The following is a 17,603-nucleotide window of genomic DNA, read 5'->3' as shown; positions in this document are numbered from 1 at the left end:
CATAGTAGACTGGTAGTGATGGGCAGGGAGAGAAGCAGAGGGAATCAGAATGTGTTCTGCCAATTGAGCTGATGAGATTTGATGACGGATTCGATATAGAAGGTTAGAAGAAAGAGGAATCGAGACAAGTCTTTGTGTTGGCGACATTTATTGAGATGAAGATTGAGGGGGGAATAGTCAAGAGTGGGAGAGGGCTTTGAGTTACCTGGCTACACACAGAAGCCCTGGAGTGAATCCCTCGAAAACTGATGTTTCTTTTACAAAGTGAATCATCATCTGGTTTGTTAAGTGGAGGTTTTCATATTTTTACTTTTACTTAAACAGGTGCCTAGGTAGAGTTAAGAATCTTGGCCATTTACCCAAATTTACATTCTTTCCAAAAACTATCTCTGGAGCTCCTGTGCACCATGCCTGGTCCTAGGTGCTGAAAAACACGCAGCAGAGAGACAGGGTCCTCGTTGTTCAGGAACCCAGATTTGGGCAAGAGAGGCAGATGCTAAACAGACAGCCACACAGGCAAGTATGTGCCATACAACAGGAAGTGGGTGGAGGTGGGGTGGGCACTGACGGGGTCCAGGCTCTGCAGTCCCAAGGTTTGTGCTGACGTGCATAGTGCCCTCTTTCCTGCCTGTCGCCAGGGCGGCCAGACCTCTGACTTGATTGGCTCGCATACTATCTCAGCTTCCACTCCTGGCCTTCCATTTTAGGGGAGAACCCAACAATCCCACACTGCCTGGTCTCCAACTGCACCCTTTCCTCCAGGAAGGGCCAAGCCACCAGCATGAGCAGAGTCTCGTGTTTTCCTTTCCCTTTCAGGCCTGGGCTGTCCCCGCAGCATTTCTGGCAGGTCCTGGTGATAGCAGCTAAACAGACTCACACAAGGTGCTCAGAATTCAGAACACTTGGCAGCAGGGAAAGAGACCGTGGCCATTTGGAACAGGTTGGGAGAAGTCATGCGGAGAGCAATTTGGAGTTTGCGTTGGTCTCAACTGTAACTTTCCAGAAAGCTGGGACACCCAATTCCAATAAAAGCTTCCCCAAGTATTTCTGGAAGCATGGTGGAGGTGCTGGGCTGTGTGGGTGGGGGTGGCTTTTCTTGGTTTGTAGAATTGCACTTCTTACTGATAAAACTTCCATCAAATTTATGAACCTATGTCTAGTTTCCGAGGCTTGTGTCCTGGGCAGGTGAAGGGAGGTGGGACTGTGGGAGCTCTGAAGTAGAATTCACTGGGGTTGGGACTTATGGCCAAAGGATGCTGCAGATACCAGAGCCAGATAGGGAATCTAAGTCAGTGGGAGAAATGGGACCAGAAGCCAGTCCTCCTTGTTCAGAACTGAACTTTCCCGACTGCACCCTGGGGGTGTCAAAAACTGAGGTATGGGATTGTCCGCTTCAGTTTTTGCTCCAGGAATTCTGGACTGGCCAAGCACCCTGCTGACTCAGAGAGCATGCTAGGCAGGGAAGCCCCAGAATAAATGAGCTGGCTGCCCTGTTACACCTCTGCCAGTCACCGAGAGATCATTAAACTAGTAGCCCAGCACAAGAGCCAGACACAGCCAGGCCCTTTGGTCACAGCGACAGGGAGTGGGGGCAGGGGGCTCTAGGAGGTTCCTGGAGACCTGCCTGGGCCCAGCTTAGCTGTTTCTCCAGCAGTCCAAGGTTTTCAGGCATTCCTTCGTTCCATCCATCCAACATAGGTTGATTAATCACCTACTTTGTGCCAAGCATGATGCTCCATGATTGACAGAAACTACCTCTGTGTTTTGACCACCTCCATTTCTAGACAGTGCCTACATCATGGTGGTCATTTGATGCATGGCTGTGGCTGCGATCATATTTTAAGTGTAGCAGCGATCAGCACTACTAAGACAGAGCTTCTGACCTGGAGGAAGAGAAGAAACTTCTTTTATTGCACACCCACTATGTGTCAGGTCCCCTGCCAGCTTCCAACACACTTTATTTCACCGCACAGAAGTTTTTGTTAGAGCTGGAGGACCCTAGCAGCACCCTGGCTCCTGTCTCCAAAGGGGCTGTGTGCTGCAGCACATGTCTGGAGCAGTAAGAAGGACTTCATAGCGGGACCCTCGCTAGGGGCTCCATTTGATCTGGGCCTTGAAGATCAAGTTGAGCAGGTGGAAAACGGGGAGAAAGAAAAGGGCAATGCAAGTGGAGAGAACAGCATGAGCAGCAGCCCAGGAGCTCAAGGGGCCTGGAGAGCAAGTGCAAGGGCCATGGGTAAGAATGGGGGGATTGAGGGGCTGGGGTTGTGCCTCAGGGGAAAAGTGCTCGCCTAGTATGTATGAGGCACTGGGTTCGATCCTCAGCACCACATAAAAACTAAATAAAGGTATTGTGTCCACTAAGTGCTTTACAACTAAAGAATAAAACTTTTTTTTTGAAGAATGGGGAGATTGAGGTACAATGAGGTGGGGTGGCCAGGAGTTAAGAATGGCTAGAGGGGGAACACTGGCAGATGCTTGGTTCCATGTATTCCCCAATGTCTGCCAGGCTAGAACCTTGGGCAAAGCTTCCCTCAAACCAAGCAGCCTGTAGGAAGCTGGGTCCTGAGTTGGTCATGTCCTCAGACTTCCTCAGTGGTGGAGGAACTTCTCTGGTTATTGTTGTCTTCATGCCCCTTGCTGCTGTCCCAAGTGCAAAGATGCAGAACCTCAGGTCCTGGAGTCCCCCTGGGCAGGAACTGAGTGCAATGGGCTTCCAAAAATTCCCGTCAACACAAGCTTCCAGAATGTTGGTGAGCTGTGCATACAGCACCATGCTGTCTGCTCAGCACCCTCCTCTCAGAGAAGCACTGGTTCTGTGAAGGATGGGAGGCAGGCAGCTCTCACTTCAGTGTAGCTACGGAGGCTGCAAAGGAGCACAGCACAGCCAGATCCCATAGTCCCCAAACTGTACTTCAGCCCTTGCTGAAACCACCTCCTCCCCCTCATCCACCAGCACAGCCCAGACTAGGCTGAGGTTCTTTCTACTATGTAGTGCACAATTCAGGGCCATCAGAGAAAATCCTGGGCAGTCAGGAGCCCCGATCCTCTATTCTGCCATTGACTGATTTGCTGCATGATGCCAAGAAAGTCACTTAGCTTCTCTGAGCCTGTCTCTTCATCTGTGAAGGGGGATATCATCTTCTTTACAGTCTTAGGGTTTGGGGGAGGTTTCTTGGAAAACATAGATAAAAACAGTAGACTGGCCATAATGACACATGACATTAATGAGATTTATGTGTCAATGAGAGTGTTGCACCCTTCACTCCCGGAATGCAAGCCTGGCTGCTAGTGCAATAGTCTGGAAAAGGGAGAGGCCAGCAGGTCCTGCAGACTCTTCCTGCTCCAGGAGGCTCCTGATTGGAAATGAAGCCCTGGTGCTTTCTCCACCCACCAAGGGAGCTATGGTAGTCTGGGGTGAAGAGTGCAGCACCCTGACTCCCCAAGAGGCTCAGATACCCCTGGGAAACAAGGAGGGTGGGCAGGGCATGGCCAGGCAGGGCTCTGCTCTGGGGCTGGGGTGGGTTTGTGGTAGGAGGAGGCAGCAGAGGAGCACTGTTTTAACCTACCACTTGATCGATCTTGCAGTCATTTGCCAGATCTTCAAAGTTATTAAAAAGCACCACCATGTGAGGAATGATTAAGACACTGTAGCTGAGGACTCAAAGAAAATGCATTTTTAAAAAGCACCCTTCTGCCTGCATGATGATACATGACAACTCAAAAGGCTGAGACAGGAGGATCTCAAGTTCAAGGTCAATCTGGGCAACTTAGCAAGACCCTGTCTCAAAATAAAAAATAAAAATGGATTGGAAATGTAGCTACTGGCAAACTAACCCTTGGTTCAATTTTCAGAACCGCAGTTAAATAAATAAATAAACAAAATAAAATAAAATCACTCTTCTAGGCCAGTTATGTAACAGCATAGGATGGCAGCAGTAGGAGAAACAGTGGCCAGAGTGCAGCGGATGCCACACTGCAGGAGTGGAGACCCGGAGGGCTCTGTGCAGGGTGGTGGGCTGCAGGGGATGAGGAGTGCTCTGGTCTCCCCCAGTACCGAGAGGCAGCACTCACAGGGTGTGTCCAGCTCTGGGACCTGATGCTCCTGCAGGTGTACCACGAAGGCCCACGTGGACTAGTTCCTCAGTCTTTAACCCAGTGGGACAAGAAGCATCATTATCTTCACTTCATAAAGGAGGAAAGTGAGGCGAGGAGTTCATTCCTCGCAGGAGCACAGAGCTTGTAAGGGGCAGAATCAGGCCTGGAACCCCAACAGGTAGGTGGCAGAGCTGGTGCCTCACAGTCCAGTCCACAGTAGCCCAAACTGGGGTTCCCCAAGACATGACAGAAGCAGGGACGGAAGGGACCCAAGTGACCCCAGGCATTTCCCACTTTAGGGGAGTTAGAAACAGACCCAGTGGGTGGTGATGTATCCTGCCCAAAGCCACATCACTAGTGAGTGGCAAAGCCGGGTCTAGGTTCCCAGGCCCCAATCCACCATTGGTTCCCTACACCATGGCTCTAAAGTGTGGTCTGGGGCCCAACAGCCTGGACATTGCTGGAGCTCACGAGGAATGTGGAATTGCAGTTCCCGTCCTTGACCTACAGAACCTGCAGGGAGGTGCCAGGATCCCAGGTGATTCACCTGCATGCTATTTGGTTTGAGAAGCACTGATAATGCTACCCTTCCCTTTCAAGCCTGTAACTTCTGTTACTGGGAGTATAAAGACGCTGGATCTGGATATTGTAAAATCTGAAATTGCAAGATTCTGGACACTCTGTGGAAGTCACCTCGTGATGAATCCTCTGGGACCCAGAGGAAACAGATGGAGCAAATCCTTCAAAGGGTCCAGGTACACCTGTCACCAGGGACCTGCTAATGAGCCAGGAGCTAGAGATTGCCCAGGCCCAGGGAGGCGACACTCTCAGGAAGAGTCTAGATCATCCTCCACCACAGCTGGCCACTAGAGGGGGCCGAGCTGTCCTGAGGAAAGCACTAGACCTAGCAGTTGCTAGGGAGTAGCAGAGGTTAAGGCAGGACTTCTTGGGGCCAGAGTTCACGGCAGGAGTGGCAGACAAGAGCTGGCCTGGGGGTGAGGGCTATGGGTTCCAATTCCCCCTTTCCCCTCCACCACCACCTCCCTGGGACTGTGATTTAGTGTTTCTCAATCCCATGGAAAGTATGGTGCTCCATAGCTTCAAACTCCTGCACTCCTCCCTATATAGAAAGTCGGATTCTGTATCCTCACTATCAGAAGCAGGGACCCTTTCCAGCGCAGCCTCCGTGGGCTCCACACACACATTCTGTTTGCTGGGGGCTGGCCCACACCCCAGCTCCAGAGCCTGGGTAGGGCAGTGAGCTGGACAGTGGTAAGAAAGGGTAGTGGGAAGTTTAGGGAAAACCAGGGGTTGGACAACCCCAGAGCAGGCCAATGGCCTGTGGCTCTCTCCCAGTTCCTCTGAGTCTGAGACAGTCAAGTAAGGGGAGGGAAGTCCCACTTCAGTTGGCAGGAATGGGGCACTGAACTTTACCTCCAAACACAGACCCAAAGGCTGCCACCACAACCTTCAGATAGAGAAGCTTTGACGTAAGTCCACCTCCAGGTCACTTGGCTGTGCTTCCCCTGGGCACCCCCACCCCACTCTCAGCAAGCTCTTTCCTTCCTTTACGTGCAGCCAAATGCCTGCCCCTCAGGACAACCTCAGCTGGATTCTGTACTTGTCTCCCTGTGTGAGAAGGTGTGAGGAAGTCATCTGTGTGTGTGTGAGGCCTGAGGAGGTGGGGTAGGGATTCATCTATCCCCAGCCACATTGACAAAACACTTCTGGGGCAGGGTGGGAGCACAGGCTCTCAGCTAATACCCTTCCTGCTTGCTGGGTAACATTGGGCAACCTCTCCCCCTCTCCAAACCTTGGGTAAAATGAAGAATGGGGGAAAATCGGCCCTCACTGGGCTGGTCTTGGAGGAGCTTTAGAAAAGACTTTTGGGAGTGGTTGGCATCTGAGGGGCTGCCCTGTTGTCAGGGCTCCAGCCCTCACCCCTACTCAGCAGCTCTGCCACTGTGTTTTCTATGATGGGCTGCTCTCTGGCTTTTGTTGGCAAAATGGTCTAAATGCTTGGGGGAAGTTCTGGGGGGCATTTTTATGGTGTTTCCAGTTGAAATACTTTAGGGGTGTACTTTTGCTCCATTGGGCCCAATTCAAGGCCATTCAATGCTGGGGTCCTTGGGCATAGTCAGGACTGAGTGGAAGGATGCTCCCCCTCAGCTGGCTTTGCCCAGGGGTAGTGGCAGACCATTCCTGGGAACAAGGGGACAGGAGAGGAGGAGCCGGGTAGCTTTCCGTATCTTAGTCTTGGATGGCCTGGCAGCTGCTCGAGTCTATTCCTCCTCCTTTCCCTTCTCCTCTCCCCTAAGCCTTCCTAATGGAAATAGCTCTCATTAAAGCCAACACCATAGGCTTGTTCAGGAGGCAGCTCTTCCCCTGGAATGGAGTGTGATCCTGGAGAAAACCTAGTGGATTTGTGGTCTGCTTCCATGCAGCAATTAACTGGGTAGCTGTCCAGTCTCTGATAGGCTTTGTAGAGGCAAAGGCTCAGCTTAGGAGAGACCAGACAGTCCCTTGCTCCAAAAGGGCTGAACATAAACACCGTGAAGACACCAGTGCCCATTGACTCAGCAATTTCACTGCTGGAAACTCATCCCAAGGAGGAACTACAGAAAGAAAGGCAAATGCATAAAGATGATCACTGTGGCATTTCTCAAAATAGCCCTACACTGGGAACCACCCAGCTACACAGCAGTAGGGGCAGTGAATTATAGAACATCAACTAGATGGAGTAGTATGCACCCACTAAAATCAGCATATGAAGGCCACATGGAAACATGGAACCAACATTGATAAAATGTTATAAAAAGGGAAGCAGCTCAGCTTAGCTCCCTTTCTTTTCCCTAAATAAAGGGGTGACAAGAAACTACCAGGGAACCTGAAGAAGTAAAAAGAGTTGTGTTAGGACAGTAGTCTAAGTGACTTGTTCTCTGATTCATTTAAATAATCACTGAGTGGGCTGGGGTTGTGGTTCAGAGGTAGAGCGCTCGCCTAGCATGTGTGAGGCACTGGATTCCATCCTCAGCACCATATAAAAATGAAACAAAGACATTGTGTCCACCTATAAGTAAAAAATAAATATATAAATAGAAAATCACTGAGTGTTTACCATGTTCTGGGTGCTGAGGATGGGGCAGTGGATGGAAATGCACTCCATCTCCAGCTTCAAATGCAATGTTTTTTCCTACATGGTCTTCGAGTCCGTCACATGATCTTTTGATAAACAAAGCAAACAAACAAACAACCCATTAATACTAGAAATAAGTCAGGAAAGGTGCTCCCTCCTTCTGGGCAAGGTATTTCATTCCAGGTATCAGAGCCATCTCCAGCTGGATTACATATATGTTATAAGAATCCCAAATGTAAATGTGAGAGTGACATTTCAGTCTTATAACATTTTAGTTTCCTCTGCAGGAAAAACATTTTTTTCCCCCCAGAAAAACCCATGTTAAAAAAGAGGAAAAAAGTTAGGACTTGTTACTAAGCTCATGGTTGAATAATTAAGTGCGCCTAATTCTGAAAGTAGCAAGCTAAATTATGCAGTGCCAAAAGCGACAACTCTCATACCTACACCATCCCGTCTATACCGGCGTGGTTTTAGCTTTACAGCTGAAAAGCATTGCCAGAAAACCTAATAAAAGGAAGCAAAAATATTTCTGTTTCTATCAAGCTGCCATTTGAGAAAGACTTTAAAATATGTTCTTCCCTATGTGTAAATCTGACAGCAGATGCATAATTAAAACCCCAGTGGAGAGCTTCTTTTTAATCTTTTCAAAGTAAACCAATAAAACATCCTTTAGGATGTGAAATGATGGATTAATACTCTTTGGATGGTTTTGAATATCTCTGAGGTGGAGTGATCTCTTTAAGAACATAGCTTAGAACCAGAGGAACACAAGCCACCGGCTTCATCTTTAGTTCATGCACTCACCGAAGATGCAGATAATGACATGCCAAAGGCCACACACTCATCTGCGAAGAGTTATGCTTGTCTTGGATGCTTGTTAATTGGAGGAATGAATGAATGGATTCATTCACATTAAAACAAACTTCATTTCAAGCCCCTGGGAATATGTCACATAGCTCAAATGGGAGAAATAATTACCCAGGATTTCAGTTCCATGTAAGCAATCAGTATGAATAATTTAGACCACAAAATGGATTTTTAATCTTGCTTGAACTAACTAGTCAGATTGACTTGTTCTTTTCTTTCTGGTACTAGAGATTGAAACCAGGGGCACTTTATCACCATCCTTTTTTATTTTTTATTTTGAGATAGGATCTCCCTAAGTTGCTTAGAGCCTTGCTAAATTGCTGAAGCTGGCCCTGATCTTGCAATCCTCCTGCCTCAGCCTCTCAGGTCACTGGGATTACAGGTTGCGCCACCATGCCTGGCCCTATGGAGGTTTCTAAACTGTCTGACCTGTAAAGCTAGAGGCTGTTGCTTGATCTGTAGTCCCAGCTACTTGGAAGCTTAAGGCAATAGGATTGCTAGTTCAAATCCAGCCTGGGCAACTTAGCCAGATCTTGCAAAAAAAAAAAAAAAAAAAAAAAAAAAAAAAATTCTCTCCCTGACCTATAAGATCTGTGTGCTACTTCCAGTTTTATTGGGATTAATCAGTGGCTGGTCTGACCAACAGACCAGTCCTTGCCCTAGTGTCAGATACACAGACACAAACATTAAATACTTATATTAAATAGTCTCAAAAAAGAATGTTCCATCAGTTATATGCATGAGATTGATGGAATATACAATGAATACTTTGGATTCAGGACCTAGGTAACCCCCTCATTAACTGTGTGACCTTAGACAAGTCCATTTACACGATGCCACACGGGCTTAAACCAAAAATGCCCTTACTCCAATTATCTTTAGTGAGGATGTCAACATTTGCTACCAATCCCACTGTACATGTTGGAATATACTTTAACTTTTGCCATATAAAATAAGCTTTAACCCTCTAAACTATGGTTCTGGGCTGGACAGACACAACACACGGTATTCATGGAATGAATGAAGTGTTCTCTATACAAAAGAGTTGATGAATCATTTGGCAGGGTCTATACAACACAAAAAAGAAATATTCTATATTGATTAGACAATGTAAACAGCTGAACCAAATCATTTGGGTCCCCTGAATTCCACATTGCTGCATGAACTATACATACTGTGATGTTCACTGATCAAATAAAATTGAGTATGAACTAATTTTCCTCTTCATTGGATGAGGTGGCAGATACAGAATCCTGACTGTCCATGTGGACTGAGCTTTGAATCCATAAAAGGATCAGTAATAATAATGTATCTGAAGACTCGAACACTTAAGGGAAAGGAACTATGTAAGCAGAAGAGAAACTGACATATGTAGGTCTTTAATTAAATCTCAGGCTAGGTGTAGCTTATGGTAGAGCACTTACCTAGTGTGTGCAAGGGCCTGGGTTCAATCCCCAGCACTGGGGGAAAAAAAATCTCATCCAAGTGCATTTTTGCAAAAAGAAGGTTGAAATGATAATCATGCTAAATAGGAATTCAGCACAACTTATCTGACTGACTGAAGCAACCAACTGAAACCACTACCCAAGATTGCCACAGTGGGTGGATAGTGGGCAGAGATCCTGCTACTTGTGTGGCTGTGTTGGTCTCCCTGTAGAGGGCTAGTTCAATCCTGAGTGGTCCAGAGGCTGGTTTTAATGTTTCCCTGCAGATTTTGGAAGCAATGTGCTTGGTCATTCATAATGCGGCCACATGCTTCAGTGTAGCCCTCCTACACTGCTTGCCTACATCTCAAAACACAAATCAAAAAAGAGAACATTGTTCCTTTCCACTTGATGAAAGAATAGCCAATCCTGACAGTAGATTAAAGCCTGCATGGAACAAAATTCTAACATGCTGACTTGATTTTGTGCACAGAACTGAGAGAGAAGCTTAGAAGGCATGGCGGGGCTCAGAATCACTTCTTTCAGAGGGATGAAAGATTGATGGGAAGTCATCAGACAGAGATAGACCACAGGCCACTGGAATGGGTCATCCTATTTGCATGGACTCACAGCCCATATGGGAAGAGCACACTGCCAATAGCTTTCCTTTGGTCTACAGGGTTCCATTAGCAAGCTAGAGCATATCACCAGGGAAAAGATGATGTGACCACCCAACGTGTTCACAATTGTGCTTTTAGGTGGAAGAAAGCAAAAGGAAATGTTTACAAGAGGAAGAGCACAATTCAACGAGCTATGAATACATGATGTCATCCCCAGGACTAAGCATCTTTAGTACTTTTAAAGCACTTAAAAAAAACTCTAGTTGCTATAGCAACTTGATGCAGCTCTTAAAAGGGGATTTTTTTGAGGGGGTCATTTTTTTATCTTCAATCACCATAACAACATGATATAGCTTTTAAAAGGTATTTTTATCCAATTTGTGTATGCTTTGGACTCTGGCCATATTTGCCTTTTCTATTTAAAATAATCAAATCAAGCATGACACATGAAAAAAAAATCATTGAAGACAAGGAAGCCCTTTCACAGACTTTACATATACACTCAGAGAGGCATTTCTTGCTGCTCATATCCTGCATGTGGATGCATCCTCTCTCCTTGCCTCCAAACAGCCACACACTTGGCTTTCACTGATCAGTTTGTCCATGCCCCATGCTCTTAGATGGCATACCAAACCAGCCCAGAACCCACACAAAGAAGCTATGTCCATGAACTCCCTCTCTTCTCAGGTTCAGTAAGTACAGCCCCCTCCTCCAAAACTGCACCACCAAGAGGCAGTGCCTTGGATTGATAGTGTGACCAGCCATGGGCCTTCTCCCACCCTAGGACTCAAATAGGAGCTGGTGGCTCACACACCAAGTCTTGCAGAAGTGAAAAGCTTGGATTTATTCTATGCTCTGTACAAAGGAATCATTGGGGAGGAGGGATTGTGTTTCACATGATGCCCAGGGAAAGGAGTGGGTGGGGGAAAGTGAAGCAGGCAAGGGGCAAAGAGGTGGAGAAAGCAGCAGTGGTGGCTCCAGAATCTCTCCAGGAGGCGTTTGGAGCTGCAATCTAGCTAAAAAGGGAGGAATGGAGGCTCGCAGAAGTATCTGCACAACATTTTTCATAAGGTTGAGAAAACACGAACTGTTTATACTAAAAGTGGCAAGACGGGTAATAAAAAGTATAGTGGAATCGTCCCTGCTCCTGGCTACCCACTTGGCACCACTTCCGGTTGGAAAAAGTGGCAAGGGAAAAAAGAAAAAGACGTCAAGAAATTGGAGAAGAGGCCCGGGGTGTGGGGAGAAAATCAAAGAAGGAAGGAGTGTAGAGCCACCGGAGCTCAAGTCCTGGCCTCTGACTAACGGGCTTTTCACTGTGCGCGGGTGGGGAGTGTAAACTGCAGAAGTGGATGGGAAAGAGATCCAGGGAAAGTGATTCCGGGCCAGTGGTCACCCACCACCGGGTGAAAGCCGCTGAGAGGAAAACACGGGATAAAGGAAGAGAGTGAGAAAGAAGAGGAAATGAAAAAGCTGAGAGAGAAGGAGAAAAGGTGCTTATAAAATATCTGGGTGACGACACTGAGGTTTGCGGTGATGTGGGAATAGGAAGGAACTAATGGCACTTGACACATTCTCACAAATTCTCTTATAGAGGAGAAAATTGGGGCGCCCAGAGATTAGGATATGGAGCCTGCAAGCGCTAAAGCTCAGGCGACCAGGATCTGCCTGGCGCCTGAGTGAGGCTCTCCCCATTCAGCAACGCTATCAGGAGAGTCACCGCTGGGTGAATGCCGAAGATAGGCGGTTCAGGCCACCTTCTGCACCGAAAACCAGGAAAGAAGAGAGAGGAGCAGGAGAAGGGAATTGGGCGGAGAGGAGAGGGCGAGACAAAAGTAGGCAATGGGGCACTGGAAGGGAAGGGAGGAGTCGCGGACAGAGCCCCAGAGCGATGGAAAGGGCAGCAAGTGAAAGCAGCACAGAAAAAAGAAGCGCGCGGTGCGCGCCGCTCACCTATGGTCGACACCACGGTGCCCACGAAGTAGAAGGCACCAGGGAAGTCCCAGCGCGGGCGCAGCGCGTCGGCTCGGACACCGGCGGCCAACGCGGCCTCGTAGTGCCGGAGGAAGGCGCGCAGCTCCGGTTCGGCCACGCCGTGCGCGGCGCTGAAGTTGCGCAGCGTGGCGCCCCAGCGCGCCCGCGCCTCCGCCTCGCCGGGGCTCTCCAGCGCGGAGAAGACTGTGGCGCCCGCCACCAGGTATAGGCCGATGAGCGCCGCCAGCAGCACGAAGCGACCGGTGTCCTCGTTGAGGTGCGAACGGCGGCAGCAGCAGCAGCAGCAGGAGGGGCGCGGCAGGCGGCGGCGACAGCGGCGGGGAGGGGGCCGGGGACTGCGGGAGGACATGGTCCGGAGCTCAGCCCCGGGGCCGGGGCGGCGCTTGGAGCCCGGGCCGCGACATCCCCCCCGCGGGAACAGAAGCGTGAGGATGGTGGCCAGGGGTCGGGGGCCGCCGCGGAGCCCCTTTGCAGCCTTCCTAGAGCCCGGACGGCCGGGCGCCTCCGCCTCCTCCCGGGCGCTCAGGCCACGCACAGGTTCCGCGGCCCAGCGGACGACGGGACTGGGACGCTCCTCTCCGAGCCCCGACGCCTCTCCGGCTCCCGCGGCTCCTTACCCACCGCGCTTGGGCGCGGGGCTCCGCAGCTAGGCCCCTGCCCTCCTGTGGCCGGCGTCCGCGGGGACCCGGGCCTCATACTCCTCTCCAGACAGGCCGCGGGCTGTGCGCGAGGCGGGCGGTGGAGCCTGGGTGCCTAGGACTGGGACGCGGTCGTGGGGCACGGAGACAGCCCCCGGGGGCGTCCCATGAGGCTTTCCGGGTTTGGCGGCTCCTAGGCGCAGGCTGCGCGGGCAGTCCTGCTCCCGCCCCCGGGGCTGAGCTGGCGGCGACGGCTGCCGAACCTCAGAGCTAAGCGGAGTCCGAGGAAGCGCTCCCTTCCCAGCTCCAGCCGAAGAGCCGCCCGGCAAGGAGAGGCGGAGTCACTGGAGCCTGGGGCGGAGTGTTGGGGAGGGGTGAGTAAGGAAGGGAGGGAGGGGTGGAGAGATGGGCCTCTGGGGCGCCTCCGGGTCGTTCTGGTGGCACCAATGCGGGACACCGGAGCAGGTGTCCGACTGCGGTGCTAGTTAGGAACCCCGCTAGGAACCGCGTCCTGTCTCTCCCTGCCCTTCAGCTCCGAAATCATGGAGAAACTTTGCTCAACTTGATAGTGCTTTTGAGGTCTCAGGGGCTGGGGGACTCACGACGCGAATCCCAGATACTGGGTTCTTGGGCTCCGGTCCGAAGTTTACGTTCCCTTCTCTCACTCCTTTGCCCTGGATCCAGCCACAGCGCCAGGACTCAGAGGAGTCTTTTGGGGGAAATGACACCGCTTAGGAAGAGGGTAGAGGCAGTCACCGGGCTCCGGGCCACCGGGAGCGAGGGTGTTTGCTCCCCCTCCCGACCGGGCGGGCGGCCGGCGTCAGCACCGCGGACAGCGCATCGTTGCGGCAGCCGCTGGGCGGGCAGCTTCAGGGCTGCGGGGGCCGCCTGTGGTCCGCTAGGCGGCTCGCCCCGCTGCGCCTGGTTCCCCAAATCCTCCCTGTTTTTCTTTTACTTCCCATATGTCCCCTATCCCGAGGGAGGTGCGGTCGCCGAAGCAGAGTGCTGACAGGGTGGAGACGCTGCGGAACAGAGACGGAGGAGGAGTCAGGCGCCGATAGGGGACTGAGGGCTACCAGAGCTGGAGGCGCACAGGCCCAGAGGGCTGCAGGGTGTCCTCTCGCCACCCAGCTTACCAACCCCTCTAGCTCAGGGTAGGGCAGCGTGGATACGACCCTGGCTGCGGTAGAGGGGTAGAGGAGGTTAGGAGAAGCTAGCTTGTGGCTCCCCCACGGCTGGTGCGGGTAAGAGTGTGCTCCGTGGTGCCCCGCGGAAAGGGTCGCGCCCTCCGCGGGAAAAAAATAGCGGGTGCTTGGCTCTGCCTGGGGCTCTTCTCTACCTGACACAAGTTGGCTTGGATGGGTCCACAAAGTTCTGAGGAGAGGAACGCCCTTGCTGCACCCGGAAAACTGTCCTCTCTGGGTAGCCAGTCCCTTCTCTGTCCTCCTCCCGCCTTTATACGGGCTGTGGATGGAAGACCCTGATGATGTTACAATACAGATGATGGAAAGTAAAGATAACGGTGGAGATAGTGCTTAGATACTCCAAGTGGATGAACTGTGGCAAAATTCAGAGCTGCCCCTGCCCCTACCCCAGCCCCAATCCTAGGCCCCTTGACCACCACAGGAAAACTCCAAGCTAAAGTCTACTCAGTCGTGGCCACGGCATCAGTTTCCTATGAATGGGGAGCTCATCATGGTCTCTGAATAAGCCTCCACCGCCCATTGAGCATTTCACAGCCTTGAAATTAGGGTCCTGTGCCTGATCCCTTATGGGAGGCAGATTGAGGTGGGCTGTAGGTGGAGGCGCAGGAAAATTCAAAGGCCTCTGATTTGGTATGTATTATGCCAACCAGGGGCATCAGAGACTTGGATCTTCCCAGAAATGCTGCTGCTGCAGGGCATGAATAGAGCCCACTGTGCTCTCCTTTGTGTTAGTGTAGATGGGAAGAAATCCCACCTCCTACCACCACCACCATTGTTAGAGCTAGGCTTCCTGGCACTGGATGATATGGGGCTAGTTTCACAATGATCTTTTTAGAATGGTACAAGGAAGCCCTTATGTGAGGAGAAATCTGAGCCCACTCCTCCATTTCTGTAGTATACTGGGAGCTTTACATACACACAAATTACTGTCATTGCAAACTATTATTATTGTCAACTATTTCTCTCCAAGCCTTTGCCTCCCCTGACCTCTCCACAGCAGTGCCCCAGGTCTTTTTCTCCACAGGTCCTGTTTCCTCCCCCTCGTCCCTCATACATACAACCCCAGTGGGCAGTGAGGACAGCCTAGCCATGGACCTCTGGGACTGAATTCCACTTGGTGGAAAGAAGCTTTGAAAGAAGACATATGAGGCATCACTTCAAGAGTTGATTCTCGAGCCTCCAGATACAGCTGAAGGGCATTGCCAGACCTCTCAATGGCTATTCTTGCCCCAGCTTCCAGATTAGGGACAGGGTGCTTTGCTGCAGTGTTCTGGGACCAGCTTCTTGCTCAGTTGGCAGAGGGCCTGCCCTGTGCTCATATTTGTTATTCTAGCTTGATTAAGAGTGAACCCCTGGCATAAATTTCAACTCTGAATGACCTAATCAATTTATGTAATAGGAAAATGATAAGTACCTGTACATAGTCCTAGGTCCTTTAGGGAACTAACCACATGACGAATGTGGTTTTTATCCCCTGGATCAATATTTAATTGACTACTGTAGGGCTATCTTCAAAACCTTTGCCTCCACCCTGAGTTGCTACAAGAGCCTCCTAATGGTAGAACTGGCTATTGTAGATATCTCCTCACTTGGGTCCATTCTGCTGCCCCTGCCAGTCATTGCTATGATCCTACCTGTCTGATCTGACACTGCATCTGAAGTCTCTAAACCAGTCTCCAGTGGTTCCCCCAAAGTTACAAAAATTCAATCTTTAAGCTCTAGAGGCTGCCATTCAAAGCCTTTGATGGCATGATTCCCAACAAGTCATTCCTACTACCTACTGCTTCTTACAGTAACAGGGAGTTAGAGGCTGCTTTTGCTAAAAAGCTCTGGTTCTTCACTTTGGCCTACAGCTGCCTAATGAATAATTAAATTTTTATTAGCTCATCTAATACAGAATAAAAGGATAAAAGCTTGGAATCTCTGCTTTCATTTTGCATTTGTTCCTTTTGCTACCTTAAACTTTGGTTCAGATTTCTGCTTAATTCTGCAGGTAGACACAATAATCATTTAAGGAGTTTTTGTTTAAATCTGGTAACCCTCCTCATCATGGCTGAATACACTAAGATAAAAGTAACTAAAATGTTCTCAAGATTATTTTTTTAAATTCTCAAAATTTGAAGGCATGTCAGTCAATAGTGTCAGCCACCAACTCTTATTTCCTGCACCAGACCACTGTAATGGTGCTTACAAGTCTCCAGTCATTGCCCTAATCCACCTTGCCATTCTGACTTATTCCTTCTCAGACTCATTTTCTTCTGTTGTCACCTTGGATTCTAAGACAACATGTGTGATTGGTAAATATCCCATGACAGGAGTCAAAACCACACCCAAGCCAGGCAGGGTGGCTCATGCCTGTAAACCCAGTGGCTCAGGAAGTTGAGGTAGGAGGATAGCAGGTCAAAGCCAGCCTCAGCAATTTAGCGAGTCCCTGAACAACTTAGCAATACCCTACCTCAAAATAACATTTAAAAAAGGGGGCTGGGATGTAACAAGGTGGTCAAAGCATCCTTGGGTTAAATCCTTGCTATCAAACAAATGAACAACAGCAGCAAAAAGACACCTAGGTAGCAATGAGTTTCTTACCATGGACAAGGCTCTGCTTGACCATCCTTAAACAATGATCAGTCAGACCAGTTTCACCGCGACTGCTTGACTATGCATACTTCCCACGCCCAAACTTTATCCTTTCTCTATATATTCCCCAAATTTGTCTTAGTTCCTCTAATCCAAGGCTTAGGATTCTAGTCCTCCTGCTTCCTAGTGTGGCTACACTGAATAATATATTCCTTTCCTATTTCACCATTACTTTTTCTGTTTGATTTTTGTGGCTAGTGACCAGACCTGGTCTGTTGGTTATCCCCAGAGTCAGTAACCCATTGAGCAACTTTATTCCTCAAGTACTCCATACCAACCCACTCACCAGGCCTTTGCTCCTCCTGTGTGGCCGGCGACAGCACTGGTTACATTGGATTGCCACCTTTTTCTCTCCAGCTCAACTCAGCTCTCAGACTTTTTCCAGAAAAGCTTTCCTTTTGTAGTATATTTTGAGCCAATCACTTTGACACGGTCATTTGAATCCCAAGTTTACTGAATCTGCCATGCACTCAAGAATTTCAAATCCTGCCTCCCACTTTCCCTCTCTCTTTCTATCTTTCTGTGTTTTATAAAAGAAAATACCATGTAAAATTAGGTAAGGTTAAATGCAACAAATTGGCAACTCCACTTTACGCATATAGTTAAGATAAACAAAAACACACAAAGACTTGTACATGGATGTTCATGGTAACCTAAAGTGGAAACAACTGACAAGTCCATCAACAGATGAATGGAGAAATAAAATGAAGGCTATCCATACAACAAAATATTTTTTTTTAAGAGAGAGAGAATTTAATATTTATTTTTAGTTTTCGGCAGACACAACATCTTTGTTTGTATATGGTGCTGAGGATGGAACCTGGGCCGCACGCATGCCAGGCGAGCGCGCTACCGCTTGAGCCACATCCCCAGCCCCACAACAAAATATTTGACAACAAAAAGTGGGGGAGTATTAATATATGCTACAATGTACATGAATCTTGAAAATTATACTAAGTGAAAGCAGCCAGTCACAAAAGACG

The 17,603-nt window shown here is 49.4% G+C and overlaps 1 protein-coding gene across 2 annotated transcripts in view; it reads right to left on the bottom strand.

The window, feature by feature from the left end:
- The window catches only part of Kcnk12 (potassium two pore domain channel subfamily K member 12), a 44,023-nt gene extending 30,931 nt beyond the window's left edge, over positions 1-13,092 (bottom strand). For both annotated transcript variants that reach the window (XM_046424655.1, XM_046424645.1), the window contains exon 1: positions 12,099-13,092. In XM_046424655.1, the coding sequence (XP_046280611.1) occupies positions 12,099-12,489 (391 nt within the window). In that variant the 5' untranslated portion in view covers positions 12,490-13,092. The remainder of the gene's footprint in view (positions 1-12,098) is intronic.
- Positions 13,093-17,603: the final 4,511 nt, after the last annotated feature.

This window comes from Marmota monax, unplaced genomic scaffold (genome assembly GCF_021218885.2).
Source record: "Marmota monax isolate L192 unplaced genomic scaffold, Marmota_monax_Labrador192_F-V1.1 WCK01_AAM20220418_F8-fsc00015, whole genome shotgun sequence".
In the NCBI taxonomy this organism is placed as follows: domain Eukaryota; kingdom Metazoa; phylum Chordata; class Mammalia; order Rodentia; family Sciuridae; genus Marmota; species Marmota monax.
This window is presented reverse-complemented; position numbering and strand designations above follow the sequence as displayed.